At 42.1% G+C, this 19,559-nt stretch overlaps 1 protein-coding gene across 2 annotated transcripts; it reads left to right on the forward strand.

Moving 5' to 3' along the window:
* The first annotated feature begins 10,431 nt into the window (after positions 1–10,431).
* Positions 10,432–18,559, forward strand: si:ch211-153b23.7 (uncharacterized). 2 transcript variants are annotated; one of them, XM_055224762.1, is made up of 7 exons: positions 10,432–10,565; positions 16,293–16,488; positions 16,919–17,062; positions 17,187–17,324; positions 17,397–17,621; positions 17,826–17,951; positions 18,099–18,559. In XM_055224762.1, exons 1-7 carry the CDS (start codon positions 10,468–10,470, stop codon positions 18,315–18,317), a joined length of 1,146 nt encoding a protein of 381 aa, XP_055080737.1. In that variant the 5' UTR covers positions 10,432–10,467; the 3' UTR covers positions 18,318–18,559. The 2 variants fall into 2 exon arrangements, with proteins under 2 accessions (XP_055080737.1, XP_055080736.1); XM_055224761.1 differs by having other exon boundaries at positions 10,441–10,565; positions 17,823–17,951.
* Positions 18,560–19,559: the final 1,000 nt, after the last annotated feature.

Genomic DNA, 19,559 nt, shown 5'->3' on the forward strand with positions numbered 1-19,559 from the left:
CGACTAAATAGTATCAGTGATGAGTGTGCGGTGGAGAGGGGGCGGACGGTGACCAACAGAGAGGCATTGAAAAGATGCAAATGTTTTTTTGTTTGGGTTTTTTTTTTTTTGCTTATTTTACTACTGCTGTTTTTCCTATTGCATACTCTGTGTGGTTTGTGTTTTGTTTTCTGGTCAACTTCTGTGGCTGTATTATTATTTTCTATTATTATTATTAGCACATGTTATGCTTACCCTACCTAATTACTACTACTACTACTACTACTATTTATTTATTTATTTCATTTATTTCATTTATTTCATTTATTTCATTTATTTATTTTTATTTTATTCATTTATTTATTTTTATTTTATTCATTTTTTTATTCATTTATTTATTTTTATTTTATTTATTTTTATTTATTTTTATTTTTATTTTTATTTTTATTTTTATTTTTATTTTATTTATTTTTATTTTTTATTTTTTTATTCATTTATTTATTTTTATTTTATTCATTTATTTATTTTTATTTTATTCATTTATTTATTTTGATTTTATTCATTTATTTATTTTTATTTTAGTTATTTATTTTATTTTAGTTATTTTATTTTAGGGGTTGGAGGGTGGTAAAATGTTAAAATGCAATAAAAAAAAAATTAAAAATTAAAAATCTCATCCTTAACACTGGCTGCTGGAGTAAAAGACAGTCCCACATATATTTAGATTTGACTCAGTCGTTGTTTACATCTGTTTAACTGTATCTCATTATTATTATAACAAGGTGCTAGCACTTTTAACGCCATCAGGTCTCGGGCTAATTTCCCTGTGATGAAGCATAAACGTTACATAAAAGACGACGGCGTTGACTCTGGTTTGTCGCCGAAGCCCCTGACCGTGCGGCTCATGTACAAACACGTCTCGCTGTAGACACTGGATTACTCATGGATTTGATGTAGTGTTTGCCTTCAGTCAGGCCTTATGTTAATTGATCCCATTGATTCTGTCAGGTTGTTCCAGGGGCTGCAGACTGTGCCTCTCCCTCCTGCTCGACCCCCCCTTCATATCCTCAAACCTTTTATTATTCTCTGCACAGCGTAAACGCACAGCACACTTTTCATGGCGCCCCTGTTTACTTCTGTGTGGTAATAGCCAAACTGTTTCTGGAAATGACTAAAATGAAAATGAGTGTTGTCTCAGCAGATATGTTGTGTGCGTTCATTCATACAGATGGGGATTTACGACGCACCGCTGACCAGGAAATATGTCGTATTGGCCTAACGCCAGCTCCACTGAGATTAGCCCTCCACCCGCCGCACGGAAGAGTGATGGTGTTACTCATTGTTTCAGTAGAAGTAGATGGTGAGATTAATACAGACGCAGTGTAATAACAGTTAATACATGAGTCTTTGCCTAAAGGCGTCAGTTGGGTCTTAATTAACACACATGAAATACAGGTCAGTGCGTGTCGTGTGAATATATCATTTTATTAGTGTGTAAAGTGTTTTTACATAAGCACAGCCTGCAGATCCTCGGGTAAAGACTTCATTCTGTTTCACTTTTAAACTTTGAATGGATGATTATTTTTGTCAGACAAGAGCCTTTGTTTACCTGATTTACATTTTTCACTTCCTGTAGCTGATCTCAGAAAAGTCACATGGTAGTGATGGTGTAGTGAAGGTGTATTAGTGATGGTGTAGTGATGGTGTATTAGTGATGGTGTAGTGACGTGTCTTGTGCGCTGCTTTATCACACACGGAATGCAATCCTGGAGAAGGTGTCAGACAGTAGGGGGCATAAGCCAATCACTATTACACCATCACTACACCATCATTACACCATCACTACACCATCATTACACCATCACTACTACCTTGTCACTACACCATTACTACACTGTCACTACACCATCACTACACTGACTACTGCATCACCACTACCATGTTACTACACCGTCACTACACCATCACTGCACTGACTACTGCATCACTACTACGCCATCACTACACCATCACTACACCATCACTACTACACCATGACTACACCATGACTACTACCTCATCACTACTACACTATAACTACTACGCCATCACTACACCATCACTACAACACCATCACTACTACACCATGACTACTACACCATGACTACTACAACATCACTACACCATCACTACTACAACATCACTACACATGACTACTACACCATGACTACTACAACATCACTACACCATGACTACTACAACATCACTACACCATCACTACTACAACATCACTACACATGACTACTACACCATGACTACTACACCATCACTACTACACCATCACTACTACACCATCACTACTACACCATCACTACACCATCACTACTACACCATCACTACTACACCATCACTACACCATGACTACTGGACCATCACTACTACACTGTCACTACACCATTACTACACCATCACTAAACCATTACTACAGCCTCACCACTACATCATCACTACTACTACTGGATCACTACTACACTGTCACTACACATCACTACACCATCACTGCACCATCACTCCACCATTACTACGCATGACTACACTTCACTACTACACCATCACTACACATGACTACACCATCACTACTACACCATCACTACTACACCATCACTACTACACCATCACTACTACACCATCACTACACCATCATTACACCATCACTACACCGTCATTACACCGTCACTACACCGTCATTACACCGTCACTACACCGTAATTACACCGTCACTACACCGTCATTACACCGTCATTACCCCGTCACTACACCGTCATGTGACACTTCTGAGGAAGTGAAACATGTAAATCAGGTAAATGTCGGGGCTGTTCAAACTCTGTATCTGATTGTCGAGTTTATTTAAATGTCGCGTGAACATTTTCCTCTGATGTGAACAAACCAGCATCACAAGGACAAAAATGAAATACAAAATGATAAACTTGTACTTTTACCTTTTCTTATAAGTCAGTTCAGGTTTATTTTTACATCACATTTAAAACGACTTCACATAAAAGTAAAAAAAAAAAAAAAAAAAAAAACAAATATACAGATAACAACAGAACAATAAAACACCCAGATATCCTGTCGAGTGCTAAATGGCCCAGATTATTCTCCCATCTCTGTTCAAGTGTTGTTTCCTCATCACAAACAGACCTGGAGTTCTTCTCTGAAACTGAAAACACTCTGTGATGTCATCATGTGGTGATACAGGAAGTGCTCCACTGTGTTTTTAAACTCCACACACCTTCATTTATAGAATCATTTGGATCATTTTGGAATTGCCAATCGCTACTAAACAAAAGGTAAAAGGAGCAGTTAACTTGAAAACTACAACTTCATGACATCACGAGGTGGAACAGAGCATTTTGAGCTTTGTGAATGAAACGAAACACAGCTCCAGGTGTGTTTTTGAGGAGGTAATAGTGTTATATCATGACTTAAAGCTCATAACGTGGCCAGTTAGCTTCAGGTTTGAGACTTTTCAAAGACGTAGAGGGAGAACCTTTCATTTTCCGTGTGGGGCATGAAAACTTTTATTAGTGCCATTTAAGCCAAGAAAAGGAACAAATCACTGGAGCGATTGTGCTGTTGGCGACGGATGAAAACACCGACGTTTGACATTATGTGACTCTTGTGATCAGAGCGAGTGAACAAACCAGTGTGCTCGGATTTGGGGAAATGAAATAGTCCGGATGCAGCCTACTGTGATATTGTGGAGTGCTTTCTCGGTCATACTTCTGCACAAAATACAGACTGGCTGCTTGTGAGTCACTGAGTTTGCCCCTCTTTTTCTACCAGACAGTTTTGCATTTAATCAAATCAAAAAGCTCCATGCAACCTTTTACCGAACCTCTCCTTATGAGAGATGAAATTCCCGCTATAAGCCAGAGCTGAATGCTATGCTTCTCCATCTCTCTGTCATTTTCTATCAGTTTTACAGCTGATAAATTGGGGTCGTAACAACCAGAACCAAGATGGAAGCCAGATATGCAAAGTTCTTGGCTCCAGTCCTGAAGGACGGATGGAAAGATGTGACGAGAAGAGACAGAGCAAAAGAGACGAAGGATACAGGTAAAGGTCACACTGTTTTATGACCTTGTCTAGAGTCACCAAAAAAACAAAACCCCCAGTTTGAGTAAGTTTAAACCAACTCAGTGAGAATCCCAATGGCAAATTTCAATGTGCTAATACTGTGAAACGCACAAGCAGAACAGCAACAGTGACATGACCACGACATGACCACGACATGACCAGGACATGACCAGGACATGACCACGACATGACCACGACATGACCACGACATCACCACGACATGACCACAACATCACCACATCCCCACGACATCACCATGATATCACCATGACATCACCACAAAATTGCCACAACATCGCTATGACATCACCACGACATCACCACATCATCATGACCATTACATCACCATGACATCACCATGACATCACCATTACATCACGATGACATCACCATAGCAGTGGGTAAACAAACGCTCAGCTGCTCTGAGCAGAATGTCGGTTCTCGCTTCATTTAAAACACTGAAATATTTCAGACATTTACAAGACAAGTTTATTTGTACAGCACAATTGTCAAAGTGCTTTACAGAATAAGAACAACATTAAAATCACAAAACAACAAATCAAAACATAAATAATCTCAAACAATTATCATAAAATTGGGAATAAAAGAGAAGAGGCAGAATTAAACCCTTTCAGTCACAGCAGATAAACAGAACCGTTGAGTCTGGATTCAAACATTGTCAAAGTCGAGGTCTGTCTCACATCTTGAGAATGTTCCAGGTTTAAACTGAACAAAACTCAAACACTGATTCTCCAGGTTTAGTCCTGACTCTGGACCAGCAGGAGGCCGGTCCCTGAAGTCCTCAGGGAGATGGTTCATGTGGCTCATGTGGGAGATGTCCTTTGGTGCTGGTCCATGGAGAGACTTGTTCACACAGAGCTGCTTTAAAGTCTCTGAGCCACAGGAGCCAGAGACTGAGCCACAGGACACATGTGTGAAGTACTTCCTGGTTCTAGACCTGAGCACAGGACACATGTGTGAAGTACTTCCTGGTTCTAGTCCTGACCCAAGCAGCAGTGTTCTGGATGTTCTGGATGTTCTGTTCTGTGGCTCGTTTGGAGAGTCCAGTGAGCAGGACGTTATAGTCGTCTGACCTACTGGACACAAATGCATGAGTCTCTTCAAGTCTGGTTTTGACAGTTTACCTTTGATTTGCATTTTATTAGATGACAAAAAGCTGCAGATGTTATTTGATTTATAGATCTGAGTGTCATCTGCAGAGTTGTGTGTGACACATTATTGCTGCGTATTAACTTGTCTAACGGCAGCATGTAGAGATATAACGAAAGGGGTCCCAGGATTGACCCCTGGGGCACCCCACAGACGGTGAAAAGGCTTTTCACATTCACAGGTGAGACTTTTCAGTTTGTAGCTGTAGTAAAAGGACATTAAACATCGAGGAGCTGTGTGATGTGCAGTTTAAACACACAGCTCCTCGTTGTTTAATTCTAACCTACCAGATGGCCTCCCTAAAGGCTTCATTTAAAGACAGAAATGTGTCATAAAAAGACGACCATGTTCCTTTTATTACAAATGTTGAAATATAGGACAATGTTGTTTGTTAAAGTCACGAATATTTGGGATTAAGATTATTTGTTTATTTCAAGGTCAAGTAAAACTTATTTTGACGCCACAAATGTGTTTAATAATCTAGTAACAAACATTTATTCTCACACCTACACGCGTCTTTAATGTTTTAAACTGATTGACTTGATTTACTTATTTGTTTTTCTTGTCTTTTTGTTTTGTTTTTTTCTGTATTTGAACAGGGCGCTCATGAAAAGACAGTGTAAATGCTCTCATTGGGAAATAAAGAGACATTTGTGTGAGTTTTTATCAGGTTTTCTGACAACACAGTGTTTTTTGAACTTGTGTGGCTCTGTCAGTTGTTTATACTCTGCATTTCTGCCATGACACCTAATTAAATCCAACCCGTTTCCTTTTTTATTATGTATTTATGATCTTCAGTGAGGGGCCTTGATGTTATTGTAGTATTTTTCACCGTCAGAAGCTCAGATGATCCATGATTCTCATTTTGCTGCAATAAAATGAATGGTTCTGTGACGTGCAGGTGTATGATGTGGTTAGCATAAAGGCTCTGTGGAGGTACATTGATATTCTAACTCGGTCGTCAGATTAAATCAGCGCTAATGCAGTTCGGTAGGACTGTGTCTGTGTGATGTTTAAAGTGCACTTAGAACAGAACAGACTTGATTTATGGCTGGATGTGTGCGTAAAAGTAATAATGAATGCAATAGAAGGCGGGTCAGCTACTTTCGCTCATTTTAAACTGTGGTACGTGGTGATGGTTCGTGAAAGAGTCGGCTCTTTTGAACAGGTTCTTAACGTGAACGGTTGGATCAGGATCTTTTTCTTTCCAGTTTTTATACATTTTTAGACTGACTCAACCCAAGAATTAGCACAAAAGCAGAGCAGGCGACACAAGTGAGAGATTTGTGCACGAAAAACATACAGTATTTGATAACACAATCATTTTTTAATACATTTTTTATGATTATTATTGTAGAGCAACAGTTTAAACTCACTCCACTCTCAGTTTGAGCCGTTTCTCTCTAAATAAAATTAGTTCTCACATTGTTTTCTGTGATATAAATAAATAGTTAAAGAGCCAGTCTTTCGAACGGCTCTTTACACAAACAGATCCAAAAGATTTGGATCCCACAAAGGAGCCGAAAGTCCCATCACTAGTCGTACAAGCAAGGTTTGATTTGACATTTTGGTTTTGTTCCTGGTTCGTTCTAAATGAAGGACACTCCTCACACTGTGGCATTGTGCTGTCAAGTCTCCTTCCATCGTAGGGAGTATTATATGATGATGTCGTAGGTCACATAACGGAGATGGAGCTGGACCTCGGTGCAGTCGTGCAATTTCCCTGTCAATAGAATTTAGTCGTTTTCAGGTAAAGGGGCCAAAATGTTCTTTTCTCTGTGGAGATTATGCTGTTATTCCTGGAATGTTTTCGCAATATGGCATCAAATTTAGCAATCTCCACGGCAACAAGCAGGTGAGTCTTTGGTAAATGTTCATTTTGTCTTCAGTTTTAAATTTAGAAATGGCAACAGGAGCGTTTGTTAATGCGTCAGCTCCTGTTCGACAAAAAGAATCTGTATTTCTAAGCAGATGACTCCACTAAACGTAGTATTTTTGGCAATAAAAACATTTGTTAATTAAAGATGTCGGGTTTTACTCTGGAACAGCAAAGTCATTACGTCGTCATGAGGCGATCAGGTGATGTACAGAGTGAACCTTTAAACCTGATACGTACCAAAGGTTTTCTGACATAAAGTGTGGCGTGAGCATTTTAAATTTGCCTCCGTTGCGGCGTCCTGTTTGCTGCCGTTGCATTATGGGACATGTCACTGAGCTCTTTACTCGTCTCTTAAGCTCGTGATGGAGAATTCAATCCGGACGCAGCGGGCCACAGTCGGACAATTGGCCTCCCAGACTCCTTCACTCCACGGGACGGCCTCCATTGCTCCCCGCGATCTCCTGTTAGACTAAAAATCCATTGCGGTGTGCAGCGGCAGCTCGTTTGTCCTCGGCTCTGACGGCGGCGCGGGTCAATAACAGCACTGCGACGCCGCTCCGGGCCGGGCCTCCCAGCGAAGCCTTGTGCAGCAATACTGGTCCTGATGATGGATGGTGTCGTCTCGTGAAGGGATGCACTGGAGCACGGAGCAACTACTGGGAGCTTCTCGGCTTTTATCTCGTGGCAAAACATCACGCGGGCAAACATCAGCAACTTTGGGCCATGCTATTTCTAAAACTGTCAGTAAATGGTCATATTTGTTGAGCGTTCGTCCACTGATCTGAAGGCTGGCGGTTTGAATCCAGATCTCGACGTAAACATCTTTGGTTGAGTGAAGCTTTGAGCCTTAAACGAGGAAAGCTCTATATAAAAGTGTGAGCGTTTATCATGATTTCAGTTTGGTTTTATTGTGAGAAGAGGCACTTAGATTTTATTGTTAACTCACAGTCGAACAGGTGACCAGTCCTAAAAAGTCACTGACGCTTTTAAATCTTCAGTCGCTCCTATAATTCTTAAGTTAAACTCACCAAATTTTAGCAGTAGATAAACTGAACCTTCTGAGATTTTTGGAGATATATACGGTTATAATTGTTCACTTACACTTGAACTTATCACCACTTAAATGTCCTCCATTTTGGGTTTGTCCCTGAACAGCATTTCCGGTTTATGTCTCTTATTTGATCCTCGATTTTACGTTTTAATTCGTTTATTGTCTGAGGTTTATTCACAAACACCTTTTCTTTAAGACAGAATTGGGACTAGTCAGGTCTGTGGAGATACTGCCTCCTGTCTTTGAAAAACACTTATTATTCCTTTAATGGTGTTTACGCTCGGGGCATCTCTGGTATTGGGTCGAATTTGACCCATGTGACTCAAAGTTCCACTGTACAATGAGGGTTCGTTCCTCGGTGCTGGATTTGCTCAGATTAATGTGGGAAGAGTCGTTCTAAATGCTCTGGAAAAATAAAAGAAAAATATTTAGATAAAAAAGAGTTATAAGTTTTTTTCAACTGTCAGTGACTTTTTTTTAAAACTGTTAAAGGGACATCAAAAACCTAAAGTCTGAATGTTAGCGATCATCAAATTCTATGTCCAGGTTCACTGATCCCTCGTTAAGTGAAAAACACAGCCCTAAAGGAAAAGCAAAACTGGACATGTTGATGACACAATCGCAGTTGAATTATACACACACCTGCTCCTGTTTTTAATGGTTTATATGGACTTGTATAACTATTTGTTTTGGTCTTTTTTTCTGTTTGTGTTGTACAGTTGAAAAAAATTCATAACTTTTTTGTTTCTAAATATTTTTCTTTTATTTTTCCAGAGCATTTAGAACGACTCTTCCCACATTAATCTGAGCAAATCCAGCACCGAAGAATGAACCCTCATTGTCCAGTGGGACTTTGAGTCACATGGGTCAAATTCGACCCAATACCAGAGACGCCCCGAGTGTAAACGCCATTAAAGGAATAATACGTGTTTTTCAAAGACAGGAGGCAGTATCTCCACAGACCTGACTAGCCCCGATTTCTTCCTGTGGGTCGATCTTAAAAAAAAAAGGTGTTTGTGAATAAACCTCAGACAATAAACGAATTAAAACGTAACATCGAGGATCAAATAAGAGACATAAGCCGGAAATGGCTGTTCAGAGTGAAACTGTACTTCCTCTGGTTTAAGTCGTGATAAGTTCAAGTGTAAATGAACAATTATAACCGTATATATCTCCAAAAATCTCGGAAGGTTCAGTTTATCTACTGCTAAAATTTGGTGAGTATAAGTTAAGAATTACAGGAGCGACTGAAGATTTAAAAGTGTCAGTGACTTTTGGGCGCCCATGAAAAAGAGAGTCTAAGTGTTTTCCTTGGATTCCCCTGTATAAATAAAGATAAAAGAAAAAAAAAACATGTTCACGCATCAGCAGCAGCGCAAACACACGAACCCAGGAAATACCAGACCCCGAACCAGATCACGATACAAAACTTGTCAAACAGTTCAGAGAGAAACCCTCGAAACTACAAAAAGACATCCCAGGATATCAGGACTTTATACAATGACTTTTTTAATTACACTGAACGACACAGGGGGGTTTTGTGTTCCAAGACAAAAGCTTTTTCCTCGACAAAAGCACGGCTGATGTTATCGTTTAACTGAAAGCATGAACGCTCTTTAATCTGTAAAAGTCTTCGTGCGTTTCCACCTGAGCTCCGAGCGACGACCACAGCTCTGATCTTAATCTAACGCCACCTCGGTCTCAGTATCCTCCACATATATTTGCTCTGGTGTAGTTGACTCAATGAGGGTTTAAAAGAGTGGAAATTGTTTGGCATAGAAGAGCCTAATTAGCGCAGATCCTTTAATTTGCCTGATTGTTCCTTGGAAGAGCATGTGATTTTCTCATTAACCTGTTGGAGCTTTCTTTTCCCGGCTCCTGTTAATGAACCGAGCATTTGAACGCAATCAGCCTGACCCTATCATTATTTGTCATGAATAAATGTATGTGTTATAATCAGTTACATCTGCCGTAATGTGCAATCACGTACAAATTATGCACATCTATTCGCAGGCTCTACCTCGGCACGCTTTAGTTACTGCAGTTGAGTTTAGGTTTGAACCGTACGCAGACTCACACGTTCCTCTGTGGAGTTTCCCATTTTCTCAAAACAAACAGTTGCTACCTAGAAGTTTACATGTATGTGCAGTAACTACGCACGGTGCGGTTCCTCTACTTCCTCTTTCATTATCAAACCTATGACTGCTTTTTGTCGAGTCTCGCAGATCAACACACACACGCGCAGGGTTAGTGTGCGGCGGCGGCGGACATGGACGGAGACGCGCTGTCCCTCGCCTCTGCTCCGTCTCTGTCGGCGTCAACGGCAGAAGATCGCATGGACGGAGCTGACATGTCTGAGGAAGCGTGGTGAGTGCAATATGAGTGTGTATTTACAGAGTACACACAGATATATAAGTATGTATTTACTAAACTGAAGCAGTGGTGAGACTCAGGCACAGTGTGAGTGTGTGACGTAAGTGTGGACTATTTGATTAAGTTTTTTAAATTGTTGTTAGACTTAAATAAATTGGTGAAAATGGTTAAAAACTTAAAAAAAAACAACTAGAAAAGCAGCCAAACACTGAGTTGAGCTGATGTTTGTTAATAGATGACCTCGTCTGGTGGATTTTCCCATGATGTCACACACAGAAAGTTTGAATACGCTGTGTGTGTCTGTGTGTGGGGGGGTGTGTGCGTGTGTGTGTGTGCGTACTTTTGCTTTTGTCATCTTTCCTATAACAGGTTTTATAGAGATTATATACAGGTTGAGGTTTCCCAGTTGAAACCAGAAGTTCACATTCAATACATAAAAAGACACATACGTTTTTTCGGGTTTTCTTTTTTGTTTTTTTGTCTGACATGAAATCAGACTAAACTTTTCCTGTTTTAGGTCAATTAGAATAAACAAAATTATTTCTATTTGCTAAATGACTAAATAATGACAGAAGGATTTTTTTTTTGACATTTTTTCAGGTTAATATACAGTAAGATCACTATGTCTTTACTGTATTTTGAAAAGCCCAGATGATGATGTCATGTCTTTGGAAGTGTCTGATTGGTTTATTGACAATATTTAAGTTAATGAGTTATCAGACGCTCACCTGAAACACTCTGCTTCTTTGTGTAACATCATGAGAAAGTCAAAAGAAATCAGTCAAAATATGAGGAAGAGAACTGTTCATCTGTTCAAACAATTAAACACAAACACAGGAAGAAGACATTACTCCAAAAGAAACAGAAAAAAACACACACAGTTCATTTTTAGAGACATGTCCTGTGGTCTGACCAAACTAAAACTCAACTGTTTGACCATAATGAGCATTGGAAAAAGGGGGAAACTTGTAATCCTGAGAAACACCATCCCGACTGTGAAACACGGGGGTGTCTGCATCGTGTCGTGGGCTTGTTTTGCTGCAGGACGGACTGGTGCACTTCACAAAACAGAAGCATCAGGAGGAAAGAAAGAAACATTATGTGGAAAAACTGAAGCAACATCTCAACACATCAGCCAGGAAGTTAAAGCAACAAATGGGTCTGAAGCATACGGCCAAACTGGTGACAAAGAGGCTTAAGGATGACAAAGAGGATTAAGGATGACAAAGAGGATTAAGGATGACAAAGAGGCTTAAGGATGACAAAGAGGATTAAGGATAACAAAGAGGATTAAGGATAACAAAGAGGCTTAAGGATGACAAAGGCTTAAGGATGACAAAGAGGATTAAGGATGACAAAGAGGATTAAGGATAACAAAGAGGTTTAATGATGACAAAGAGGCTTAAGGATAACAAAGAGGCTTAAGGATAACAAAGAGGATTAAGGATGACAAAGAGGCTTAAGGATGACAGAGGCGTAAGGATGACAAAGAGGCTTAAGGATGACAAAGAGGCGTAAGGATGACAAAGAGGATTAAGGATGACAAAGAGGCTTAAGGATGACAAAGAGGATTAAGGATAACAAAGAGGCTTAAGGATAACAAAGAGGCTTAAGGATAACAAAGAGGATTAAGGATGACAAAGAGGCTTAAGGATGACAAAGAGGCTTAAGGATGACAAAGAGGCGTAAGGATGACAAAGAGGATTAAGGATGACAAAGAGGCTTAAGGATGACAAAGAGGCTTAAGGATGACAAAGAGGCGTAAGGATGACAAAGAGGATTAAGGATGACAAAGAGGCTTAAGGATGACAAAGAGGATTAAGGATGACAAAGAGGCTTAAGGATGACAAAGAGGCTTAAGGATGACAAAGAGGTTTAATGATGACAAAGAGGCTTAAGGATGACAAAGAGGCTTAAGGATAACAAAGTTGATGTTTTAGAGTGGCCATCACAAAGCCCTGATCTCAGTCCTGTTGTAAATGTATGAACAGACAGAGGCCTGTGCGAGTGAGACGGACACAAACTTGTCTGGACGAACGGGACAAAACTCCTGTCAACTATTGTAAGAAGTTTGCGGACGGAAAATCCAAAATATTTGACCCAAATCAAAGTTTAAAGGCAATGGAACCAAAATACTAATGAAATGTATGTGAACTTCTGACTTTGAAGAAAGTCATGAAAAATTATCTTTAAAAAAAACATTCTGTCATTATTCTGTCATTTAGTAAATAGAAATAATTTTGTTAATCCTAATGGAACTAAAACATGAAAAATTTTGTCTGATTTCATGTCAAACATAGAGGGAAAAAAAGCGTATGTATCTTTTTATTTAGTCTATGTCTGGGTTACACTGTAGACAGATTATACACTTGTTATGTAAAGGTTATATAGACGTAGTACACAGATTATACACTTGTTATATAAAGGTTGTATAGACGTAGTACACAGATTATACACTTGTTATATAAAGGTTGTATAGACGTAGTACACAGATTATACACTTGTTATATAAAGGTTGTATAGACGTAGTACACAGATTATACACTTGTTATATAAAGGTTATATAGACGTAGTACACAGATTATACACTTATATAAAGGTTGTATTGAGGTTATATGGAGGTTATGGACTTTATCTGAAGGCTGTTCTCTTGTGGTTTAAAATTACACAAGTGAAGTTGACATTGCAGCTCGTTTCACTTCCCGTTTCAGTGGAAACATGTTTTAAATCCCTGGTGTGTTGTCGCCAGTGGCTCAAGGAAACATTATGTTCTTTTTATCGGTGGCCGTGACAGTGGATTTTCATACTGTTGGAGCTGCTCTGTCCTTTCAAAAACAAGACAAAGTTAGTGAAAGTGGGTCACACTGGAGCGCTGTCTGTCAGAGGCTGAGGATCAGGAAGCGTGGAGCCCAGTGTGATCCCAACAACGCCACGGAATACAGAACGGAGCGCTGCCACGGCAACGGCTCCGCGCACATGTGCCGTTTGTGTCGGACGCTCAAATATGAGTTTCAGTTTTCACTCCACAGTTTGATCGTTATTGGCGCGACTCTGTGGCGTGGAGCGGCTCACGTGGCTCACTGAGCCACAGGTCGGTGGTGCAATTTCAGCTCCCACAGGTGAACGCTACTGTTGTGCCTTTGGGCAAGACAGTTAACCCCCCTCACCCCCAGTGTCTGTGTGAGTGTGTGTGTGAGTGGGGGGGTGTGTGGGGGTGGGGGGGGGGGGTGTGAATGTGTGTGGGGGTGTGTGTGAATGTGTGTGTGGGTGGGTGTGTGAAGGGGTGTGTGTGAATGTCTGTGTGTGTGAAGGGGTGTGTGTGAATGTCTGTGTGTGTGAAGGGGTGTGTGTGAATGTGTGTGTGTGTGTGAAGGGGTGTGTGTGAATGTGTGTGAGACTGTGTGTGGGTGTGAGTAAGTGTGAGAGTGTGTGTGTGTGAATGTGAGTTATTTTGTAATAATGTAGAAAAATACAAAGGTCGTGCAGATGTGCCTCCTCCACGCCAGGTCTGTGGAGATGCAAGCTCATTCATAGGCACAATAAAAACATTCATAGTGAAAATATACTTTTATGATTCATGTGCAGCTTTAAATCAAGTGTTAAAGAAACTAAACACAAACAAACATAAACTGTACAAATACCTCAGCTTGAGTTCCATAGTGTGACTTTATTATGCGGAAAGTCGATAAACATTAATCAACAGTTTGCAAATGAAGCAAAACCAATGTTAATGTGTTTATCATCAAACAAAAGCCACATCCACAGAGCCACACACGGAGCCACACACGGAGCCACACACAGAGCCACACACGGAGCCACACACGGAGCCACGCAGAGCCACACACTGAGCCATCATGGACTTTCAACTCCCTCCAAAGCTTTTCTCTGGGGTTGGGATCTGGAGACTGGGCCACTCCGTGATATTGAAATGCTTCTTACGAAGCCTCTCCTTCGTTGCCCAGGTGATGTGTTTGGGATCATTGTCACGTGGAAAGACACAGCCACGTTTCATCTTCAATGTCCTCACTGATGGACAGAGGTTTTCTCTCAAAATCTCATGATACATGGCTCCGTTCATTCTGTCCTTTACATGGATCAGTCGTCCTGGTCCCTTTGCAGAAAAATGGCTCCAAAGCATGATGTTTCCACCCCCATGATTCACAGTAGGTCTGATGTTCTTTGGATGAAACTCTGCATTCTCTCTCCAAACACGACAAGTTGAGTTTTTACCAAACAGTTATATTTCGGTTCGATCTGACCATGTGACATTCTCCCAGTCCTCCTCTGGATCATCCAGATGCTTCTGTCAAACTTCAGACGGGCCTGGACATGTCCCGTCTTAAGTAGGGGACACGTCTGGCACTGCAGGATTTGAGTCCCTGGGGTGTAGTGTGTTACTGATGGTGCCTTTGTCACTTTGGTCCCAGCTCTCTGCAGGTCATTCACTCGGTCGTGTGGTTCTGGGATTTTTGCTCTTTGTTCTTGTGTCATTTTGACCCCAGGGGGTGAGATCTCGCGTGGAGCTCCAGATCGAGGGGGATTATCCGTGGTCTTGTACGTCTAGTGCAGGTCTACAGTTTGGTTTGTGGTTCCTTTGCTCTTTGGTCTTGTCCATAGTAGAGTTTGAGTCTGACTGTTTGAGGTTGTGGACATGAGTCTTTTATACTGAGGACGAGTTCAAACAGGGGCCATTAAAACAGAGAACGAGTGGAGGACAGAAGAGCCTGTATGTATGTGTGTGTGTGTGTATATATATATATATATATATATATATATATATATATGTCTGTGTCTGTGTGTGTGTGTTCAAACAGGTCCACAGGGGTCACATCCTCGGTTTCTCCCTGTGTTCCTCCTCCAGCCGCTCGCTCCTTAGGGCGCTGCATCTCCTCATCTTCTCCTCTTCCTCTCCTCCTCCTCTCCTCCTCCTCCTCTTCCTCACTGTCTCCTCTTCCTCGCTCCTCTCGTCGACCTCACACCGGGGCCTGCGGGAACAACAGCGGTTGGAGTAATTAATCTCAGCAAATATTTCCTCTTCTATTTCATGCAGCGCTTCCCATTTTGAGAGAAGGATGAGACCGGAGGACATCGATATGTAAATGAAGCATCGATATGTAAATGAAGCTCAAAGCTTCATGTAAAAGAGCCGCTCTGTTTGACTCGTGTTTGTTTCACATTATTACTGTAATAATCTGTTTACACGTGTGTGTGTGTGTGTGTGTGTGTGTGTGTGTGTGTGTGTGTGTGTGTGCACCAAACAAACTAACACACATGTTTAGAGGAAGGTTAATGTTGGGAAGTGATTTCAAGTCAAAGTTGTAGTTTGAGTGCACGATGTGAGTGCGCACGCGCTCGTCGGCGTGCACGATGTGAGTGTGCACGCGCTCGTCGGCGTGCATAATGTGACTGTGCACGCGCTCGTCGGCGTGCACTATGTGACTGTGCACGCGCTCGTCGGCGTGCATAATGTGACTGTGCACGCGCTCGTCGGCGTGCATAATGTGACTGTGCACGCGCTCGTCGGCGTGCACTATGTGACTGTGCACGCGCTCGTCGGCGTGCATAATGTGACTGTGCACGCGCTCGTACATAATGGCTCTCGTTCGAGTCTCAGTGAGTGCACTTAAAGTGAGTGGGTGTTCAGAAGTGTCTGACAGTCTTTGTGTATTAATGGAACTGTGACTGTTGGTTGTGACTTTATTTCTGGCTCCTCTGTTGCAGGTCACAGGGTTCAGCTCCTGAGGCTCCTGAGACTCCTGTGGCTCCTGTGGCTCCCGTGGCTCCTGAGGCTCACAGGCTGCTCTCCTCAGAGGAGCAGGTCACTCTTATCACCGACAGCATGACGGTCACCTCCACAGACCAGGAGAAACTGCAACTGCTCAACAAAAACACAGAGCTGCGACGCATCAACAAAGAGGTAGGGCCTCACCCCAGGTCAGACCTCCAGCCTGGGCCTCAGCTCGGGCCTCAGCTCGGGCCTCAGCTCGGGCCTCAGCTCGGGCCTCAGCTCGGGCCTCAGCTCTGTGCCCCTCGCGCTCTGCTGATGTGGTACATTACTGCGAGTCTCTGAAGTCCAGAGGATTGTGGGCGATGTGTGAACACTGCTGTTGTGAAAAATAATAGTGAATTTGCACGTTTTATCATTTTTACAAGCTTTGGCCTCTAACTCCACCAAACTGGACCAGACCAGACCAGACCGGGGCTAGTGTGAGTGTAGAGCAGGTGTCCACAGCTGTTATGGACCTGTCCCTCTGACACAGTGGACGTCTGACCTCAGAGCCCTGAGGTCACTGTGATGATGTCATATTCAAAATGGAGACGATGATGATGATGATGATGTGTTTCAGTTGATGAAGCTGAACGAGGAATGGGACCAAGTGTATCGCAGTATGACCCTCAGTCTGCAACAGAGAGTGGAGGCTCTGGAGCTGGAGAACTCAGCCATAAAAACATACAACAGCAAACTACTGCTCAAAGCAGAGCACCAGCAGGTAAATAAGACACAAGTACTACACACAACTACAGTACTGCACAGGTAAAGTACTGCACAAACAAAGTACTGCACAAACAAAGTACAGCACAATTAAAGAAGCGTTTGTGCTTGACCATTTGCAGGGAGTAAAGGATTACTATGAACACGCTCTGATGCTGGAGGTGAAGAGGAACCAGGAGTTACAGGAGCACATCAGGCACATGGAGAGCAGGCTGCCCCCCTCAGACCCCCCCTCAGAGCAGAGCGCCCCGTCTACACAGGTACTCTCTCTCTCTCCCTGCTCTCTCAGTACATTATATCAGTACATGATGTGTGCTGTTTCTGTACCACAGGGCAACTTTATGACAGTGTCATCAAGCACCGCTCCTCCCCGAGGCCCCAGACTGTCACCAACACTCATCCCAGCTGCTCCCGGTCCACGGGCAGAGCTGGGGGGTCCACGGGCAGAGCTGGGGGGTCCACAGGCAGAGCTGGGGGGGCCCTGCTCCTCTGCACAGGGAGAGGAGCTACAGGAGGTGCAGGACCTGAAGGAGCAGCTGCAGGCGATGCAGTGTCAGGTGGGACACGCTCTGACTCTCTAAACCTAAACCTCTAAACTCTGCTGCTGTTGCCAGGGAAAGATCTGCTAAGCTCAGCAGTGACATTAGAGGGTGAATTGCGCCCCCCAGTGGAGGCTCAGGGGAGTGGGATCTGCAGGAGAAAAGTGAGAGATCACATTGTATGATTTGGCTGACGGCCATATTGATGTCCTGTGTCAGCAGACCCAGATTTATGAAGCAGAATTTCAAACGGAGCATAACAGCCATAAAAACACGCTGCAGGAGAACCGCAGGCTGAGGAAGAAGAGGGAGGAGCTGCGCCAGCAGGTGGCGCTACTGCAGGAGCAGGTGGGTAACTGCACAGCTCCATGTTCACTGTACACAAACATGTACTTGAGTTTTACACAGGGCTCCGGCCCCGGGGCCCGTGTGTGTGTCATGTGTGTGTCATGTGTGTGTCACATGTGTGTGTCATGTGTGTGTGACTCTCCACAGCTCAGAGTTTATGAAGACGACTTCAAACGAGAGAGATCGGACAAACTGCTGCTGCAGAGGCTCCTGAAGAAGACGCAGCCCCCCCCCACAGACCCTGTGCTCACACACCGCTGTAGTAACGCCAGACGACCAGCAGAGGGCGACAAAAGGACACGCCACGAAGAGCAGCCACAGAAGAATCACCACCCCCTGTGCCCCAAACACCAGCCCCGGCCTTAAACTGTCCCCCCTGTCCCCCAAACACCAGCCCCGGCCTTAAACTGTCCCCCAAACACCAGCCCCGGCCTTAACCTCCTGAGACCCGAGCTCTTGCAGGACTTCATTTGCAAAAACTATTAAGAGCTTGAACACAGACATTTTGTGTAAAAAAAACCTAAATCAATTAAACTTTATTTGTATAGAGAAACAATTGTGCCTCTAGGAACTATGTGTCTCATTTGTGCAGGAAGATATAAGCCTTTAAATAAAAATAAAAAATGAATACAAAATAAATAAAATAAATTAAGTGAAATAAAAAAAAATTAAAAAATTAAAAAATAAAAATAAATACAAATAAAAAATAAATAAATATTCTAAACTCTTAGAAATATTCAAAACTGAACATGTTCTTGTTGCTGTTCTTCTAAAAATTTGCACTGTGGCCTAAACAACCCAAAATGTTGTCCACAGATGAGGACACCGGGTCTCAGGAGGTTAAACTGTCCCCCCTGTCCCCCAAACACCAGCCCCGGCCTTAAACTGTCCCCCCTGTCCCCCCTGTCCCCCAAACACCAGCCCCGGCCTTAAATCAAACTCCACAAGCTTAAATTATTTTATGTTATAATAATAAATGTTGTTTTATGTAACTTATGTTGTCAAATAAATAATAAATAATCAAATATAAACACTGTGGTCAGTCACATTAATGGTAAAAATATAATCAAAGTCATGAAACATATTCAGAGTATTATTGTTGAGTAACTATAATCTGGTCCAGTTACTCTTTCATTAATGTATTCAGATTACAGTTACTTTATTAAATTGAAAGGATTATGGGACATGGGGCTGTTTTATCCTGTTATTTTGGTTTGACCTGCACAGAACAAAGAAAAAGCAGCTGTTATAGTTGATTTTTCGTTGCTAATTAGACACAAACTGATGCGAAATGAACAGAACAGACAAAAATCACGATGTTTATAATAATTATTCATGTTTTTACTCATCTCTGTGTAAAATCTTCCCTCTCTGTGCAGGAGCTGGTGTTTTTCTTCCGTGTGGGTCAAACGCTCCAGTGTCTTTGTGTCTGGAGTCGGATCAAAGTCGTGTTAATCTAAACGGGGAATTTACATTTACAAAGCTGCGATTAATGATTAGTTTAATTCAGAGGAAAGGCCCAAGTGAAGGAAATGGTTCGTTTCTTATAAATTCTTGTGGGATTCGTTCCTTTTCCTCCTGCTCTGTGTGACTTTCAGGTTAATGACT

The sequence above is a fragment of the Periophthalmus magnuspinnatus genome, chromosome 10, assembly GCF_009829125.3.
Source record: "Periophthalmus magnuspinnatus isolate fPerMag1 chromosome 10, fPerMag1.2.pri, whole genome shotgun sequence".
NCBI classification, from domain to species: domain Eukaryota; kingdom Metazoa; phylum Chordata; class Actinopteri; order Gobiiformes; family Gobiidae; genus Periophthalmus; species Periophthalmus magnuspinnatus.